The 20,046-nt window shown below is 45.5% G+C and overlaps 1 protein-coding gene across 2 annotated transcripts in view; it reads left to right on the top strand.

The window, feature by feature from the left end:
• Positions 1–16,843, top strand: part of LOC148018694 (protein OSB2, chloroplastic-like) — a 119,377-nt gene extending 102,534 nt beyond the window's left edge. For both annotated transcript variants that reach the window (XM_087661106.1, XM_087661104.1), the window contains exons 6-7: positions 16,134–16,201; positions 16,314–16,843. In XM_087661106.1, coding sequence (XP_087517232.1) covers positions 16,134–16,201; positions 16,314–16,493 — 248 coding nt within the window. In that variant the 3' untranslated portion in view covers positions 16,494–16,843. The remainder of the gene's footprint in view (positions 1–16,133; positions 16,202–16,313) is intronic.
• The last annotated feature ends 3,203 nt before the right edge of the window (positions 16,844–20,046 follow it).

The raw sequence follows: 20,046 nt of genomic DNA, 5'->3' as shown, positions 1-20,046 counted from the left end.
ACCTCTCGACGCTCAGTAGGAAAAAAAGATATCAAACTCCGCTCCACCCATTCAACTCTCACAATCACGCTAGAAAATGATGGTCCTCAAGATGTTGATCAGATAAGAACAACCCATCTCACAATTGGCGGTGTCCTTCACGACCCTCCAACTCACCCAACCATCTTACACACTCATCTAGAGGTTTCTAACTTTTTGATGAACATCCCAAATATCGTGCGTGCAAGAAATGTGTGTGCTCAATGACAGGTGCTCTCTCAAGTGTATGTGCAACTGGGATTTACTGTATATAGCTGGAGCAGGCCTCATGCCGTGCTAGTGCTCAATGATGGTGTAAAATATGCATAATCCCAACCCATGGCATGGAAGTATTTGAGAAAATCAAGAGACGATCCTTGAGTGCAGTGCATCAACAAGTGCAACATAAAGTGCTCGTGAATCCATAATCCCCGTGATGTGCAAGAGTCTCGGCAAGATAACATACCATATTCCACAATGTTTGGCAGCTATTAGCAAAACTCTAGCTTCAACCTGTCCAAAAAATACCAAGCTCGGCCAAGGCTATTAAGTTTCACAATCAAGAAATCAAACAAAATGATAGAAACAAATTCTAAGCTAGGCAAACACAACAAATCCAATAACGAAACAATAACACAAATTGTCAGCAAACATCTAAGCTAATAGAAATCAAACCTAACTGTAGTTTGACTAGGGGTTTTCAGTTTTCACAAAAACGCTTGGCAGCGTCTCCATTGTATCAACATTGTTTATGACTTATTATTTCATTAAGTTTTTGTGTTTTTGAGTTCTATGTTATTTATTGTTTGCAGCACATTGGTTTTCCTTGCAAACCCTACCATTCCTTTACATGGTATCAAAGTAGAGGTGCCCCAAGAGCTAAAGATACTTATCCTTGTGAAGACGAAAAATGTTTGTGAAGTAGCAATACTCTCAAATTTCCATATTCATCATTTCATTGCATCATTCGAGAGATACCATTATCTTATTCTCTCTCCCACCCACCTTCCCATTACAAGTTTGACACATAGATGCTATGGCTTCTTTTCCAAAGGAGAAAGCATAGACCATTGGGTGCACCTATTGTGGCAGGAACAGTCACCTCATCAAAGATTATTGTTATCCAGTTTTGCTCTCTATGCCATTGGAATAAAGATCGATTGGCTCTAAGAGCTTTATGCTCAAGGCAATAACATGCATATGTCACACAGTATTCTCTATTTCTACACAGTGCAAATTCACGAGCTCTCACCATTGCGTCGCGTCGCTGCTCCCCATCTCCGATTGAACTGCCGCCTGCGCGAGTCCTTTCCTCCCCTCGCCTGTGCCAGTCTCCCCCTTGTGTCAGTCCTCCTCCTCCCTGCCCTGCGCTATCTCGTCAGTCCTCCCCCCTCCCGCTTGGCAATTCCCCCCCGCCTGCCATGGGTTCGCCTCCACTCCGCCTTTTTCCCCTGGCCGCCCGCTGCCCCCCCCTGGCTCGCTTCCCCGCCTTGAGGCCCCGCCAGATGGTCACACCATTGTTTTCAAAACAACAAATTTCTCCTCCCCTCCTCTCCTCGCCATGGATCCCTCCCCACCTCCAATTGCTTCCCCCCCCCGATAACACAGCAGCGTGATAGGTAGGTTCCTAGCAGGGACATGCAATGGAAACCTCTGGTCAGACGTTGACGCATTCTGGTCACACCACCATTTTCAAAACAGCAAAATTCTCCCTCCCTCTCCTCACCATGGATCCCTCTCTACCTCCAATTGCTTCCTCTCTCCCCAGTAGCACAGCAGCGTGATAGGTAGGTTCCTAGTAGGGACGTGCAATGGAAACCTCTGGTTAGACACCGGCGCATTCTGCGAGTGCCCCCCAGTCAAACACCTTGTGCATCATTCTCTCTGAGGAACATCTCTTAGCCGTCCGTGCCATAGAGCTAGAGTTGAAAGAAACAACGATCTTCGGTCAGGTCGTTGGACACTCCCCATCGAAGGCCCAACTATGGGATTGACTCCACTTTATGCTACGCATTGGCACATCACAAATCGTGGAGGCAGTCCTCATGGGTTGAGGGATCTTCATGGTTCGACTCACCTCTGTGGACAAAGGGGATCATTTACATGGTTCCCTGGTATAGCGGCTTCACAGTGGAGTCATTTGCGCTTCATAACAAATTTCTCAGACACCGAGTCACCTTACTTTTCTCTAGACTAGCGGTAGAGTACCACCAGTTAGTGGAGGACTTTAGATGGCTCTTCGACACAATTCTTCCTGCCTCCTTCGCGGATGCAGTGACAGCTGCAGGACACTGATGGCTTCAGTGAGTCTAGAGACGACAGAGAGGGAGACGGTAGGGGGGACCGCGGCTAGCTCCTCAGACGCAGCCTTGACCAGTAGGGAGCAGGAGGGCGAGTGACGCTCCCTGTGCAGAGCACTCCGCAGTCCCCCCTCCCCCCCCCACCCCCCCCCCCCCCGCCTGGCAGGATCGCAGTCCCCCATAGACACCATCCATGCCATAGACTACCTCACCTGAGATCCCACAGCCCCCCCCTCTCTGCGCGTCCCCAGCCCCCCCCTCCCCTCCCAACGTACCCCTAACCATCCCTCAATCCTCTTTCCCCCACCACCTCTCTTGCTGAGCGCCCCCTTGATCCGCACCCGGTTCAGGTGATTCCCCACCACAAACCCAACCCCCCTCCTCCCACAGGAGGTGATGAGCCACACATGTCTACATCCTCCTTGCACCAGCAGTTTTTTCCCTCCCACATAGCCACCGGCTCATCTGCCTTTGGCACCCGTCACACTTTCTCGAGACAGGGATAATTGTTGCCACAAGAGTTCTTCCGCAGTGGCCCATGGTCCTATCTGAGAGTTGTGGAGCGCGGAGAGTTTCCACTACCTCTAGAGGTGGGGATCTTCGTGGTCCGTAAGTCAAGGAGGAGCAAGGTCCATCTGCTAGCACCATCAGATGGACCAAACTATGCTTTTTTTCTTCAGTTCTCTCACTCAGGGGATTGGACGACACAGATAGAGGAGTTGAAGAGTCAGGTGGCGGACCACATCTCCCAGTGGATGGGAGAAGGACTAGCACTGTTTGCACAGCAGTGGCGTGGTTGCATGATGGACATTAACTGGTGGGCTGGTGTCGAGGTCTCACACTTCAGTATTATCTTTCGAGCCCCTCCATATTGGAAAGCTCCGAGGGATGTGGAGTGGCACCTGGCATAGGCGGCCTGTTTCTACCAGTGTATGGTTGATAGATGCCTTGATAGTACCACTTGGAGCATCTATCACTCCTATGGTCCGGTCAAGGGCCACCATGGGGACTGGAGTTTGCCGTCCGGACCCGAGGCAAAGCGTACTTGCATGCCCCATAGCTTTTTCTCCTCATCAACAGTCTCCACACAGAACAATTGCATGTTCGATAAGTCGTAGGTTCCCCCATGAGCTTACACATTGCATCCTGGAATGTGAATAGTCTTCACTACAGTGGAGCATGTGATTCCAGGAAGTTGATTGTTCGGCAGGAGTTGTAGGCTGCCCTTGTCGGACGGATTGACATCTTTTTTTTACAGGAGCACAAGCTTACTTCCACCCAGGCCCAACGGGTAGGGAAGGTACTCCCGAGCAGCTCACACATGTATTGGGAGCACGCCATAGGTGCCCACGGCAGGAGTGGAGGCATATGCATCTCTATTGGCCCAAGTCTCACCCCTTGTGTACGAGACCACGAGACAATAGTGGCAGGGAGGGTTCTATGCATAGTTACCAGGAACGGGAAACGGGAACGGAGGGAACGGTGTGTGTGTGTGTGTGTGTGTGTGTATAGAGAGAGAGAGAGAGAGAGAGAGAGAGAGAGAGAGTTTACGAAAAAAAAAAGAGAGAGAGAGAGAGTCAACACTTGTCTTAGAATCTAGAGAGAGAGATCATATCAACCATAATTCATGAAATTAGACTCTAGAGACATAATAATCAAGTTTCAACAATAATAAAGATTCAAAACATTGTAACCAGCAATGGATTGTCACATTCATAATTCAACATTGTAATCAACAATGTTGCATAAGTCCAACTGGCAACAAGTGTGCATTGCAAAAACACAAAATATGCACTAAACTTTAAAGCCTAAATAGTAAAGATCCAAGTTACAAGAGCTCCAATTTCCAAGTCAATACTCTAAAGTTCCAAAAGGCTAGCTACTAAGTGCTCTGATTCATGGAAGATGGCTCCACTGTGCCTGGATGCTCATCCTGCTGAACAACATCCTGCCCATCACCATCACCATCACCATCACCATCATCATCATCGTCATCTTTTTCCCAACATATAAAAGAATCAGCCTTTACAACTGATGTACGAGCTAGCAAGCGAAGATTGGAGCTCACATAAACTCGGTCATTTGTCTTCATTGTACCAAGATGATTTCTCTTCTTTGAGTGAATGTGATTGAATGAGCTCCATAGTTACTCTAAACAAGAAGAGCTAATTGTTTGGCTAAGAATACGAATAGCCAAACTCTGCAACTCTGGAGCTTCTGCCCCGTAGTCCTCCCACCATAAAGCAGCCCCAATATTTGTCCTGTCCTCTAGTGCATCCTCTGTACCAAACATCCCTAATGTTTGCCGATATACAGAGAGCTGATTTTTAATTTTGTGTTGCATTTCATGGCTAGGATAAAGCCTTGCAAGCAATGTGTTTCAAGCCTTGACCACCTCAAGGTCTCTTTCTTGCATCTTTCCTTGAAACTCACGATCAAGCACATATGTTGTACCATGCATAGGAGAGTCATACTCATTCCATCTGCTGATGCATAACTCCTTGATCTGCTCATACCTATCTGCATTTGGTTCCAAACTCTCCAACCTCTCAATCATGCGATCCATACCTTCATAGATCTTCCCAATGCATGGAACCATGCCATTTGCAAGCCTCAACATGTGCATAATAGGATCAACCATTTGGTTGGTGCGATTAACCATCCCAAAAATCTCTATCAGAAACATATGCATTACATAACACAGCAGTAGCAGTGGCAGTCCTAGTCCAATTTTCATACTCATCACTAGTAAATAGCTTCCTAATTGCACCTTTGCAATAGTGCAATCGACCAAGCATAAGAAAGTTATATGCAAATCGTGTATCCGAGAATTTAAGAAGTTCTTTGTCACTTCTCTTGCGAAACTCAGCATACAAGTACTGATGATTACATATAAATGTGATAATCTTGTTGCCTTTCGCAACAAGAGATGCAATCCATGGCAAGTCCCCAATATCCTTCAACAAGTCATTCAAGCAATGCGCCATGCATGGACTAAAGGTGATATGTGGATACATTGCCATTAAAATGTTTCTTGCTGCCCTTTGTAGGTTCACCATCTGCCACAAACTGCACTACATTTTCTGCCCCAACAGTCTGCACTGCCTCGCACCACTCGGATGCCAATACATCTGCACTCTTTCCAGTCTCTGAAGCATCATGACTACAATGAAGTATACATCTCCACGAGAATATGCAACAACACCATGTATGGACCTATGGCGTGTGTCACTCCATCCATTTGCTATCAATGTCACTCCATTTCTTGCCCATTGATTGCGAATATTTGCTGTTGCAATCTCTATGGCTACTTTCTCCTTTTGAAGCAATGTAGTCTTGATAGTTTCTGATGAAGGGGGCTTATATGTGGATCCATACTCTGCAATCTTTGTCACCATATTTAAAAAATAAGGTGACCTGGCTGATTTGAATGCAATATGGTCATGGTAAAAAAGGCGTGCCACTGCTGCATCTGTTTCCTCGTTTTTCTTTGGTTCCCATGAAGTGTGCAATGAACTCTGTTTAACACCATGACTTGTTGCCATTGATGGTCCACGAGAAGGCTGCGTAGCCACTAATCCTGGTGGTCTTCTGCATGAAGCACCATGCCGTGCTGGCCTTGGGAGTCCATGTTGTTGGATCCACTGCTATATTTGGTGTCCTCCTGGCATGTGAATTCCCCATAGAAGTAGCTATGCGGTCAAGTAATTGTTGCCTTTTCTCAATTGATACATTGGTGCAAAAACGCACCTCTTTCCCCTCCTCATGTAGAAGATGGGCTCTCACTTTATCAGCCCCACTAGTGCGAGCATAAGGGCAAAGTTTGCATTTCCAAGGGCGAGCCCCTCCACCTCTCAATGGCACCCCTGCATCTGCCTCATCCCACCATGACCAAGTAGTGCTTCGACTTCGTCCAGTTGTTGACGAAGTACCTGCCAAGGATGATGAAGATCCCATAGATGTCAATGCTGCCATCTATATAGAAGTGACAAATAATCAGTAAACTTCAATGAAATTACAGAAATTTTCAGCCAACATTTCAACATCCATGTGTCAAAGTTCAATGAAATTGCAGAAATTTCAACCAAAGTTGAAAGTCCAATGAAATTGCAGAAATTTCGGCCAAAATTTCAACATGAGTATCGAGAATCTAGATTCCTCAAACCTCATCTAATCGCGGGCGGGAGTCCGGCCAAGCAATCAATAGAGGTGTACCGTGTGCCGCACGTGACGTAGGGGGGGAGAGGCAGGTGGGAGAGTCAGGTGGACAGAAGTAGACACGGCCTTGGCGAGGTAGGTGTGGCAGGCGGAGCAGGTGAGTGAAGCGGGAGTAGGCGGAGCAGCGGGTGACAGGCGGGAGAAGGCGGGCGATATGTGGGAGTCTGGAGAAGCTCGCGGGTGACAGGCGCAAGATGCAGGTGAGTCACGACTACGTATAGGTGGACGGGCGACAGGCGAGAGAGTAGCGGGTGACAGGCGGGAGTAGCGGGTGACTGTTTTTTTTTTTAAATTTAAAAATTACCTTACTGGAACGGCCATTCCAAACAGGGAACGGCCAAGAAACGGGCAGGAACGGGCCAGGGAATGGGAGGAAACGTTTCGCCAGCGTTTCGTGGGCTCGTACCTCTCGGAACGTGTTAATCCGTTCCTATACGCTGGAACGGGCGTTCCCTGTCTCTATGGTTCTATGGATCAGATGGGATATTGGGGACTTGTGGCTTGGAGTCCTCAATGTCTATGCCCCTATGGAGGTTAGAGCACGCAGCAGGTTCTGGGTGGAGATCGTGGATGGACTTCCAGAGGTGGACTCCTGGATCGTTGAAGGAGACTTTAACAACTTGGAGGCTTTGGAGAACCAGCAGGGTAGAGGCAGAAACTACTAGGGCATGGTTTGGTAGGAGTAAGAGGCATGGAAGGTCTTTCTACTGGCAATAGGAGCACACGATGCTTGGAGAGACTCTGCCTTCCATAGGAGGGAGAGGTTGTTGGACTTCTCTTGGGGATACATGCGGCTAGGTGGAGTCTTGGTAGAGTGGTTGGACAGGTTTTATGTGGGAGAGTGGGGAGGCTCTCGTGGAGGCCAAATTGGGCAGTTGGCGGGCACCACGTTGTCCGATTGTTGCCCGGTTCTCCTGACACTAGATCCCCCAGCATCTGCCCTAGACACACGATCCTATCGGATCCTTCACTCAATCTATAGGAGGGAGGAGGTGATGAGACAGATAGAGTAGATTTGGATCAGGGAGGGGCAACAGGGACCGGATTCCAGAGGAGGTTGCAGAGGTCCTAGCCGAGTCGAGCAGAATCTGCCAAGAGGCAGCCATACAGGCTAGGCAATAGAGCTAGGAGGAGAGAGCACTCCGGCAGGACCTTGCAGATACGCACAGATTATTACAGGAGGCACTAGGGGATCCCACCCTCCACACATAGGAGGTGCGCGTGCGAGCAGCCGTTGCTGGCTCAGAGGATAGGCGCTCGGAGTTCTCTTTCCGTAGCTCAACAGCTTTCTGGGCGCGGAAGGGAGACATGATGTGCAGGGAGTCACTACCTACTAGGAAGTGGTGAAGGACCCGCTACTGATGGCCTTCCAGGAGATTTTCATTTCAGGACAGATGCTTGGGAGTCTTTTGGCAGGCCTTATCAGTCTTCTCCCAAAAGAGGGAGACCGGTTGGAGCTTTCCCAACGGAGAACGATTACCTTATTGTCAGTGGCCTATAAGGCACTGGTAAAGATGATTGGTAGATGACTACGCTCCGTACTTCTTGATATCATCCATGACACAGACAGGCTTTGTCCAGGATAGGAGCATCCTAGACAATGTATTCATCTTCTTTGAGGCGACAGAGTGGGCTCAGCACAAGGGGCAGAGACTGGCCATACTACTCTTGGATTTCGAGAAAGCTTATGACAGGGTGGACTGGGATTTCCTAGAGGGCACCATGGTGAGATTAGGATTCCCCCACGCTTGGATTCGTGGGGTCTCCGCACTTTACAGATTGGCCACCAACAGGGTTCTCATAGATGGTAGGTGAGGAAAGGAGTTTCGGCTGGAGAGATCAGTCAAGCAGGGTTGCCTCCTGGCCCCGTACCTATTTTTACTCTTTGCAGAGGCGATGTCTCACTTCCTCAGGTCATGTGTGAGCGGACTACGTGGCCTCCGACATTCAGTGAGAGAGGAGACTAAGTTGAGTATACAGATGATACAACACTCTATATAGAGGATGATGAGTTGATGTTGGAGAGAGTGAGGGTGGCTCTTGAGGTGTTCTGTTCTGCAGCGGGAGAAAAAATCAACTGGTGAAAGTCGGTTGGTTTCCTTACAAACACCCGGACTCTAGCATGGAGTGGGACGTCCACCTGGGATTTAGATGGGTGAGTAGAGGGCAAACTGTCTGGTACCTAGGATTTCAGATGCGACTCGACATCACTCCCGCCCAACAATTTCTTCCAGTCCTTGATTCTATTCGGAGGAAGCTGACCTACTGGAGCACGGCTCGCCTCTCACTAGCCGGCCAAGCCTTGGTGGTTAACCAGGTCCTCCTAGCGACGGCCTGGTACATCGCCTCGTGTTGGTGCTTCTCCTCATCCTGCATAGTGCAGCTTCACCACCTAGTGTGGAACTTTCTTTGGTCCGAGTCAGACAGCTCGAGGGATTTCAGGGCCAAGGTGGCATGGGCGATCATCATATGGCATCGGTCAGAGGAAGGGCTTGGGATCATAGACCCAGAGTATTAGAGTATGGCCCTCTTGGGCAAGCTAGTTTTCCGTGGCCTCACACCGGCAGGGGAGACCTGGAAGGTCCTATTGCAGGAGGGTCTTTAGGATTGTAGACTGAGGCTTGACGGTGAGTGGAGACCGTCCTTGAGATGGATCTTCACGTCAGCCCACATCACCTTTCTTATGCATCTTGCTCTGCGTGTGCCAAGGCCTCCGTAAGGCCCTAATCCAGAACCTCCCAGGCTGCTAGGAGAAGATAGACTACCAGCCAGTGATCTGGAACCCCCAAGTCAGGGATCGGGAAGGGGCACAGATTGGCGAGTGCCCCCGCATCTAGTGGGCTGGTTGGGAGGCTGGCCTGGCTCGTATCATCAGGATATGGTAGGAGGTATATAGGATGGTGGATGAGGAGGTGTTGCATTGAGTATCAGCCTGCCAGAGCAATGGAGCTGAGAAGGGAGATAGATGTAGAAATTTCTTAGGAGTAGCTTGCTCCCCCGATATGAGAGCCGATAGAGCCCGCGGAGGTATGGGCCGCTAGGTTTTCACTAGCATGCATTCCCCTACAAGTGGCAGGTAGAGTGGGCCGCACTCCACCTGGGACCTTCTTCACTATATAGGAGGGGGGGCGTCTGGCTCTTGACAGAGGGCAGTAGGATGAGGGGATAGTTGTCTTTTCATGGAAGAAGATCCGGGTGATTGGCCTTCAGGGGAAGACATGGCGACTGGACCCTTTTGTCTTTTGGCAGGAGCTTAGGGAGTGGCTCCTCTGGAGCTGGGAGGGCAAGCCACTTGATGAGCCGGAGTGGGATACGAGAGAGTGGCTGTGGCCGGCCATTGCGGTTGTCGAGAAGCCACTGAGGTTCTTGGAGTACACCGCCAGGATTGGCAGACACGTACTAATGCAAGAGGATATAGATTGGGCGCCGTCACGTAGTAGGTACTGGGTGAAGCACAGCATCACAGAACCTTTCCGATGGACCTTCTGACGCCCCCTATGGGATAGCTGGAGACCGATGAGGGTATTATATTTGTTATGACTGGTGGCACATGGACGCTTGGCGGTGGAAAGCTAGCTTGCCGAGATGTAGGAGGGAGGTTGTAAGCGTTGCACACAGTAGCCTTTGGAAACCCCAAAGCACTGCCTTTGGTCGTGTGAGGCGGCGCAACTCGTGTGGAGAGGAGCATGCCGCATCCTTCGTCGTATAGCACCCAGCCTTGGATGTATCTCATGGGGAGCTTTCTGCTGGCAGGCAGCCAGAGCCATCACCTTCTGTATGAGGCCGAGATGCAGGACACAATATTCATTATCGAGGCAGGATCGTGCTGCACAGTGGTTGGCTTAGAGGCTCTACCCGTCCGCCAGGTACTGGAGCCCACAACAAACTGCTCTGAGGTATGGGAGATCATAGGGAGTCTTACTGGTTGGCATATTTGGAAGGCGCGGTGTCAGGAGGCTTTCGGCGGAGAGAGACTTTCAGTACAAGTGACCTTAACAGAGTTCTCGACCTCCATCATCCACTCCCTCTGCGGCCGATGGGATCAAGTGCAGGGCGAGTCCAGGGCTCGTTAGGAGCTCCGATGTTATTTTATGCGCACTTGGGGCGGCTAGGACCTGTTGTTTGTGATGTAGACAGACAGCCCTAGATGGCGATACACCCCCCCCTCCATGGCTTCTTGCCCCCATCCCCCCCAGACCGCCCTGAGAAGCTTGTATACATGATGTATTTGTGACTTTCATCAGCTCTAGCTAGTCTGTTGAGCATGAGCACTCCGTTGTAATTAGTTTTTTTAAAAAGTAATATAATCAGCCACATTTTACTTGCAAACAAAAAATGCCACACACTTGCTAGCCTATATTATTTCATGTTGTCATCTCTTTGCAAATTCCTTGGCAACAATCCTCTTTGTGCTAAGTTGCTTGAGGGGCATCTTTCTTTCTTTGATGAGGGGAAACCCTCTTTGTCTAGTGAAGCTTTGATGGCATGGCTGTCTACTATTGGAGCTATCTTTGCTCTTGCTTCCTGTAACCAGCCTTCCTTTCGTGGGCAGCAAACAATTAATGCAAATCTGAAAATACAAATTTACCTATTGATCTTGGACAAGACACACCCGATTGGCCCCAAAATTGGCGCTCCTTTCGGTATTTCTTTAGCTTTATTGAAGAAGAAGTTGATTTACAATGGGATTCTCCCAATCCCTTTCGCTATTCCAACTCCTCTTGTTCAAAATCACCAGCAAGTTTTCAATCAGATTTTCCCCTTGATTTCAGGAAAACAATTGGCCTTCACCCGCTTTGAGGGCTGAAAATGCCCCAAATTCAATTATTTGTTGGTCCCTCCACTTGAATTGGCTATAAAACAGCTTCAGCCCTGTTGAATTCAAGTCTTGGAGTTTCTAATTTTTGGCACACTTCTCGAGGCGGTTGCTAAACCCTAATTTCTACTGTAGATTAGGGTTTACAACAACAGAGAAATCTGAAATTTCTCAGCTTCCGAGGGTCCAAATGCTGAGATCGTCGGAGCAAGGTTGTGAAATGGTTGGGAGATGAGAGGGAAAGCTGTTATCGATTGGTATTCTTCTTTCCCTGGGTGCCTTAGAAGGTCCTCCAATGGTTGCAATTCAAACCAACAGCCTCTACTTCTCTCTCTCTTGGACGTTGCATCATAAAAATGCCTCTCTTCAGTCTCTAAAGACGTTTTTCAGTCTTGCATGGGCAATTTTGACAAGTGACAGCCTTCCCAAATGGTTTTTTTAGCATTTTTCATAATTAAATAATAATTTTCAGTCTTTAAATACTGAAAATTAATCTAATAATTATTTCGGTGTCCTGAAAAATAATCTGGCTAGCCAATAATTAAATTGGCTAGGCAACTTCCATTCCCGAGTGTCTTTGCGTCATCTTTGACCATCAGATTGGCATTAGGTACCATTAAATGCCCTTCTCTAGTGTCATTAACTGACACTTATGTCCAAATGAATGACCCAGGCCAACAATTGGCACCTGTAAAGAAAAATACCCTAACACAGACACATAAACAAAAACTGTACGACAAAGCACAGACTGATAAAAAGAACACAGTTAGGGTTAGGGTTAGAGTAACTCAGAGACAATGAACGCAGTGAATAAATGAAATGATATAACTACTAATAATACAATGCTTATGCAGCAAACACACTATGCAATGAATGAATATTGAACCTCAAACTCCTATATATCTAGGATCAGGGCAGGGGTAATGAGCTGGAGAGTGTATCGTACTCTGAACGGATCCCGAATCGCAGCAAGGCAGCCTTTGGATGTCGAACACCAGCAAACGCAGCAGTGAGAAGCTGGATCTGATGCAGACAGTAGTGAGGAGAGAGAGAGAGACTAAAAACGGAGCTTGCAGGAGAGAGAAAGATAAAAAACGGAGCCTGCAGGAGAGAGAAAGATTAAAAACGTAGGCAGGACAGCTTGCAGGAGAGAGAAAGACTGCAACGACTACAGACAGGAGAGATAAAACTATCAAGGCGGCAGCTGGAGCCTGCAAACGCAGCAGTTTACTGGGGTGGCAGGCTGTACGATAGCAGTACAGATGAACAGCAGTCAGTTGCCAGGGAGAAACAACAGCAATCAACATGTGGAGGGCTGGAAACAGGCGCCAAACTATAGGGAACAGTGATGGACAGCAAGGGCTGAGATGTCCTCTGTGACCGGGGTGTGGGCAGCAAGCTGGTAACACCTAAAACCTGCAAAAATGAGATTGTGAAAGAGTGGAGGGCTGGCTGCCAATTTATAGAAAATTAGGGTTCTAGATCCTCTCCCACTTAACTTTCTCGATCCGCTCCCCGTTTTAGGGTTTTGGCTAAAATAAGCCTAAAATAAGCATGTTTTGGGGCTGTTTAAGTGGCTAAGTGCATTTCTTAGCACAACATCACCAGATACCACTAACTACCTGTGTGGCATAACTTATAGCAACTTTTGCCTTTGACATGCCGTGATTTCTTTGGGTCCCGGGCTTGTAAATTTACTTTAACCCCAGTTGCACCTCACATGTGCAACATTCACTTAATCATGTGATTAAAAATTAATCCACATGTTAAGTGAGGTTTCAAAAATACATGTCCTCATGACACAACCCTTCATCATTGGCTTGTTCTCTAGATGGATGTGAGTCCGGCTTTTTGAATGGCATTGTGCAAGAGGAGATAGATCAGCCTCCAAGCTTCCTTGTGCGTATAATGGAGGACCATGTCTACCATTCATAGATGGCACTCTATTTGGTTGAACAAATGGATATGAGGTTAGCGATGTGTCTTGGTTATCCTTTATGTGGATTGGATGCAAGCGATACTTTGCCAGGGGTTTGATGTGACCGATTTGGGCATCATCCATTTTTCCCTCCATCTTGAGTTCTACTCGATGACACGGTGCATTTTCATCTCATAGCATAGATAATCTTTGAGCTTCTTTTGAAGTTTGGTATGGATTAGTGTAAGCCCATATCTTCCCCCATGGATTGAGAGTCCAAATTTTCTCTCATAGGAAATCCCCCTCTAGATGCCACTAGATACTATGACTTTTTGGCTCATTCATATGAGGCTAAACTTCTCCTATGTTGTGATACTTTTCTTTTTCTCTTATGAAGACTCCTTTGTAGGCTCACTTGAGAGCCACTTTGCTCGTCTTGCACTATCTACAGGGGACTGGATCGTATGCAATCATCTATGGAGAGGAGGCCACTCTAGCATGATGGAGTGACTCACATTGGGCTGGAGATGTTGACGCTCAATGCTACACTATAGGTTTTGGCATTCTTTTGGATGATTTTAAGCACTCTTCGTTATCCCATGGCACTCTATCATCCGGTGCATTCTCTATGCCATCACCGACTCTTTGGCATGCATGTAGGGACTGATCAGTCCACATTGTATTCAGCATTCAATGCCGTTCTTTCCTTCTCTCTTCTATGTTTATATCAGTCTCTTTCTTCCCTTCTCTCTAAACCCTAAACATCAAGTCCTTGAAAGAGCAAAGGGGGGCTCTAAGACCTCATGATGCAATAGGCTCTTGTGGAGACCACCCCGACAAGTGAGAGAGGTTTCCTCCACCTAGCCTATGACTCAACGGCTTCCACGACCCTTGACTTTGCAGTCCGCTCCATCAAGACAATGGTTGTTTGCCATCACCTTGGGCTCTGCAGTCTGCTCTCCATTCAGAGACAGTGGCTATTCACCACCATCTTCAGTTACAGAGGCTGCTCCAGCCGCCATTGAGAGGCTGAGGTTGTCACCCACCCATGGCTCCATAAGAGTTGCACATTCCCACTCTCTAGCATGACTTCATGGACATCCTCTCCCATGAGGGCATCGACGAGATCGCCTATGATATCCCTCTCTGCTGAGTGGATTCATGCTATGCCTTCCTCCCATCTCTCTTCTAGTTAGATTCGAAAGGATATCTCTAGGAGCTACTAGGGCTTTGTCCCACCGCAGGCCTAGATACCTTCTTTTGCACTTTCATCAGCCATTCCCTCTTCGTCAAGCACTCATCAAGAGGTGGTGATTCTTGAGTTTTCGGATGCCCTATCTCTTTCAAGGGGGGGGATAGCCTTTGCATTCTTTATCTTCCTTTGATGGGGTGGTTGGCCTCGAGCTGCCATCTCACCTATTGATTACCGAAGATCTATAGGTTCTATCTAGATGGGAGCCTTGGATGCCTCAACCATGACATGGTGGCTGCACCTTTGCATCTTGTCCAACATAGAGATGCAGCTGGTGTCCTCTCTCTTGAGGATGGAGATCAAGCATGCAGAGAATGTGTTTATTCCTGTTTATTGGCACATATTTCACATGGTAGGATAAATTCTCCAAAGTCCCCTATAAATAGGGTATGCTGTGGCCCATGGGCATTTACTTACCTCCTTCCATTCATTCTTCATTGGATTATGTTTCCTCAGCACTCTATTGCTGTCCACATCCCTAACATGAAGGACATCTGAAACATATCCCTAGGATCCAACCTGCCCGTGAGATATCACACCAGTCACATCCACGACAAAGAACATAAAAGAAGTGGACATCCACCATAGAGCCAAATGGGCTCGCCCTGAAGCCTGGGAGCTAGCAGCCCCGAGTTGGCGTTCCATACCAGGATCTCTCAGCCACTGTCACAATGTGTGGATGTGTTAGCCTACGTGCCAAGAGTCCAAGAGTGGTGATCATATAATGATGCGCATACCGGCCTTGAGTCCTATTAATGGGACTTGGCTGTCATAACCCTCTTAAGGGACCTCTCTTTACAGTAAAAGTGCCCAGTATATGGCAACAGAACCATTGTCTAGCTCAGTATTTTAAGGCATTTGCATAGGTGGGAAGTCAAAACTCAATTTCCACCATCTATTTCTTAGAAATCGAGTATAAACGGTAATTTGGAGACACAGAATCCTCTTGGACTTACAGTGTAGTATGTGCCCACTCAATTCCTGTCCATGCAGTATGAAATTTGGAACTATTCACCACATGCCATATAGTAATATGTTTTTTTTGTGCAGTGGGCAGGCACAGGCCTTGTGTATCCATCCGGATTTGTGTTTTTTTTAAATTCTGCCTTGATACCCAGTGGTAGAATGATTTTTTAAATGACCCGGTGCGGCTATCAAGTAACATACACACGAAGGAATGAAAGAGAGACATTGAATAGTGAGATTCTGATTCTGTGAGAGTTTTGGACCTGGACGGCCACTCAGCTCAAAAAAATTCAGGTCCAAAAAAGATTCTGATTCGGTAAAATGGCCAATTCAGTCCAAGTTTGAAACTAGCAAGATTTTAGAAATTAAAAATGTAGGAAATACAACAAACATCATTTTCAGCTACCTTAAGACCGATTTATGTAGTGCATATCAAACTACAAAATGACAAAGATCTCATATAGTGAAACATGTTTAAAAAGTTGGTTTGAAGGTGACTCATTTTGCATGTGCATCTGCAGATGGAAGTTGAAGGAGCTTGTGGTGCTCCATGGGGTTGCTCTCTGTTAATTGCTTTGTTTAGATTTTACCCATCATTTTTGTTTTTGCTAATTGAAGATATTCTGCACTTTGCTGTTGATCCAGAGGTGGAAAAGTTGTGGCAAGCTTTTTTTGCAAATCCATCTGAGTGGTGGGACAACAGGGATTCAAAGGTGGCTCTTGGTTTCTCCTAAAGCATGTGCCTCATAGATTTAGCATTGCCTTCACTAAACTTACATAATACTTGTGTAATTATCCATCCTCAATTGTTTTTCCTACATGCAGAAAAGTCCCAAACACCCAGATTTCAGAAACAAGTCAACTGGAGAGGTGTTATGGCTTGGAAGGTCGACTCCAGCTTGGGTGAATTCACAGCTCACAATTTTAGATTCAGAGATGCAAACTGTGGAAGAAACTGGCAAACCTCAATCAAATTTTGACGATGAAAGCATAATTTTCTTCTGATTTTATGTATGTAGGCAAGCATGCTGTTTGTTAGCATTGCCAAAAAATATTACCCATTGTTAACTTCAGGGAAGTGGTCTACTTAGCCTAGAAATGTGTGGATATCTTACATTTCGAGAAAGAAGAGTTTATCTTTAGAAAATCACAGTGAAAGCGCTCTCTCTCTCTCTCTCTCTCCCTATATATATATATATATATATATATATATATATATATCACGTGTGTGCATAGAAAAAAAGACAATGCTCTTGCGTGTGATTGTGCACCCTTGTTTGCATTCTGTATCAACTTGCAATGCCATTGTGATGTATAAGCAAATCTACCCGTGATTGATCCCTCTCGTAAACCAAGTTTTTTGCTTTTTGGCTTCGTGATTCCATATGTGTGCTAAGTTTAGTGGCAATTGATAGGCAAGTATCATCTAACATGCAGAGGTTTTGGTAGAGGCTAGCTTTCGGAACATTTTGGATTTGGACAGAGTCATTTTAGCTTTGCGACATTTCTTCGGTGAAATGTCCAAGCTCTCAACCTGCATCATGAAAATTAGTCTCTAGAGATGGACTAACGAACTTTTAATGGCATATAAAATATGTAGTTTGATGGACAACCATGGGTATAGTTTCATAAGTTTTAAATCTGGAGCAGTGGATGAATTTGTGGCTAAATATTTGAGGCCACACACACGTTTAAAGATTTCAATTGAGGGGTATGGATCTTAAAGTTTCAAACCATATAACAATAGCCTTCCAATAGTTCCAGATTCTTGTTGGACTTGAGTCCCGACATGCAAAGAGGTGGTTTTCTTGAGGTCCATGTCCTCTTCAGGAAATGCTTGGCCAAAAGGAAAAGCATGAAAATAACATGTTGATGTAGATGTTGAAATTAGCAATGTATGTTAGATGGGTGAGTATATGTAAGTGCTCGTAAAATAAACTCAAGTAGAGAAAAATGAAATAATGTTAGGAAATCGAAAGAACTATCTTGTTGGACCCGACATGCAAAGAGGTGGTTTTCTTGAGGTCCATGTCCTCTTCAGGAAATGATTGTCCTTTTTTTTTTTTTTTTGGGGGGGGGGACTTGAAAAGGGGTGTCTTAACACGTAGCAAAAGGAAAAGCATGAAAATAACATGTTGACCTAGATTTTGAAATTAGATATGTATGCCAGATGGGCGAGTACATGTAAGTGCACATAAAATAAGCTAATGTAGAGAAAAATGAAATAATGTTAGGAAATCGAAAGAACTATGTGGAAAGCACAATGTTAAATATAAGGAAATGTGTTTTCAAAGTTCCGTGTTTTTGGATGTCAATAGAAAGTTCAAGTTGCTTGCCTCTTGAGGAATCCAATTTTAGGGAGAGTAATTCTTGCACGAAGAGAAAGAAATGTACTTTCTTTTGGGATCTAGGCTAAACACTTACTTGAAAAGTGGATTGAAATACTTGAAAACATTTCTTGGTGGTTAGGGTTTAGTAGAGATCTAAGGACTCGGAAGTCCGCTTGATCAATTAGGTGCTTCTTCAAGTATTGCATTTGCGGGGATCTAGCTCCTTACTACACATGCTTCACCCTTCCCTTCGACATTTTCTTTGTAGAGGTTGCCTAACCCACCATTATCCTTACCATCTTGTCAATTCCAAAACCCATGGGAGGTTTATGTTGAGTTCGAAAGTAAAGGAAGAAAAGTTGACAAGAGTGATTATTTCTTTGAAGAAAGAAAATGACAAATTGACTATTTAACTATTCTCATTGTCTTTCTTATCTCACGTCACATTATACCTTCTCATCAGTTTCCTTGAAGTTAAAAAGCCTTAATTGAAAAGTTCAAAGCTTCGTCTTACCTTCTCATTATTTCAATGATTGGAAGGATTAGAATGAAAGTGCTAGGCAATCATGTTATGGAACAATTAGAAACATGAAACTTTTTTAGACTTTTTATAGGCGCACAAGCGCGCGCGCACACACACATTCTCTCTCTCTCTCTCTCTCTCTCTCTCTCTCTCTCTCTCTCTCTCTCTTCCAACGACGTGTGTGTCATCTGTAGTGGCCGTCTCTCTTGTTTGCAATAGATAACCATCCTCATGTTTGAATAGGTTCATCAATAGTCAACCCATAGCAAACAATTTGGCATGTCGAAATAGGATTGTCCTTGTTCTTACTTCATAGCAGCGCAATTTCCTCAATGTTCACAAGTAGGTAGTAGGCTAACTTTCAATGACTTTTGAGTTCTCATTTCGAATCTTCCTCTCCCAAAAAAAAACACACCCAAACAATGTACACCCTTACCCACCGTCCCTCACTCTTTTATAAAGAGGTCTATTTATTAGCATGGGTTGAGCGGCTTGTAATCTTTCCACTACCTCCAAATACGGTGTAAAGATTGCACGTAAGGGTGATGATTAGACCTAAGATGTTGCCCTAATAGAGAGATGTTTCAAAGACTTTCTTAACAATCTTGGCATTAGCCCCCAAACAAAGTCAAGAGGGAAGTCCAAGGGGGGAATTTTCACAACAACTTTGCAACTAAGAATCAAAGGCCTGCTTGCCAAAGCACTTACACGCTTGGTGAAGCTAGAGGAAAAGTGGACAGCTAATAAGAAAGAAGATGAAACCAAGGATATGGCAACCAAAGTGCAAGTACACAAGACAAGTCAAAGTATTAAAGCATCCAAAATGTTTCAAGTGAACAAAGAATGGAGTATAAATGAACGTATACCACCATGACTCAAAGCATGACTTCGATGATATTCCCAAGCTGTAAATGAAAAGAAGATCAAATGGGTAGTTTATCAAGGTGGCAAGTCCATAATAGAGGAGTTTAGAAAGGCTAAGCATTTGAGTACTTAAGTCATGTTGTATTTGTTAATGTTTATGACTTTAGTAGTTGGTTTTCATTTTTGTGCAAATGGCACCACAAACTAGTTTTTTTTTTTTTTTTTTGGGAGCCAATCACAAAGTGTTTGTAATAAAATGCCTACCTCTCTTTGTCCTATGTGCCTTAGAGGCATTTGAAAGAAGGTAAATTTAACTTTATTACTTCTTTCTTTCGTCTTTTGTATGTGTATTTGTGTATGTGAGTGTGTACACATGTGTCTTACACATAATTAAGATGTGTAACATTAAGCCTTAATGAGATATAGTCAAAAAGGAAAAAGCTAGGGAGTCTTATAGAACAATGGACAAAAAAAGCAAGTGAATTGAGAGGCCTATCTCAAGACTGCTTTATTTAAAGACTCATCTCTGTGCCATAGTGTGTCTTAGTGCTAAATATACTGAGCAATCCATATATCACACCCCATTCGATTCTAATCACTCAATTCAATAGAAACTAAAATGGGGGTATGCTTGGGGAGGTGGACTATGGGTTAGGGAAACAAAGGAATGAATAGGTTGGTAGAGGAAGAGAGAGAATGTGTTTATAGAATCACAATATCAAGCATATTGCTAGTACAAGACAATATAACATATAAATTAGCAATGAGGACAAATGGAAAGCTATCCAATAATAACAAGGATCACACAAGACTTACCCTAAAGTGAGCCACCAAAATAGCA

Source organism: Lygodium microphyllum, chromosome 20, assembly GCF_053477565.2.
Source record: "Lygodium microphyllum isolate KBCC chromosome 20, Lygodium_microphyllum_v1.1.10, whole genome shotgun sequence".
Classification (NCBI taxonomy): domain Eukaryota; kingdom Viridiplantae; phylum Streptophyta; class Polypodiopsida; order Schizaeales; family Lygodiaceae; genus Lygodium; species Lygodium microphyllum.
Note: the sequence above shows the minus strand (reverse complement) of the source record. Positions and strands in the feature narration are given on the sequence as shown.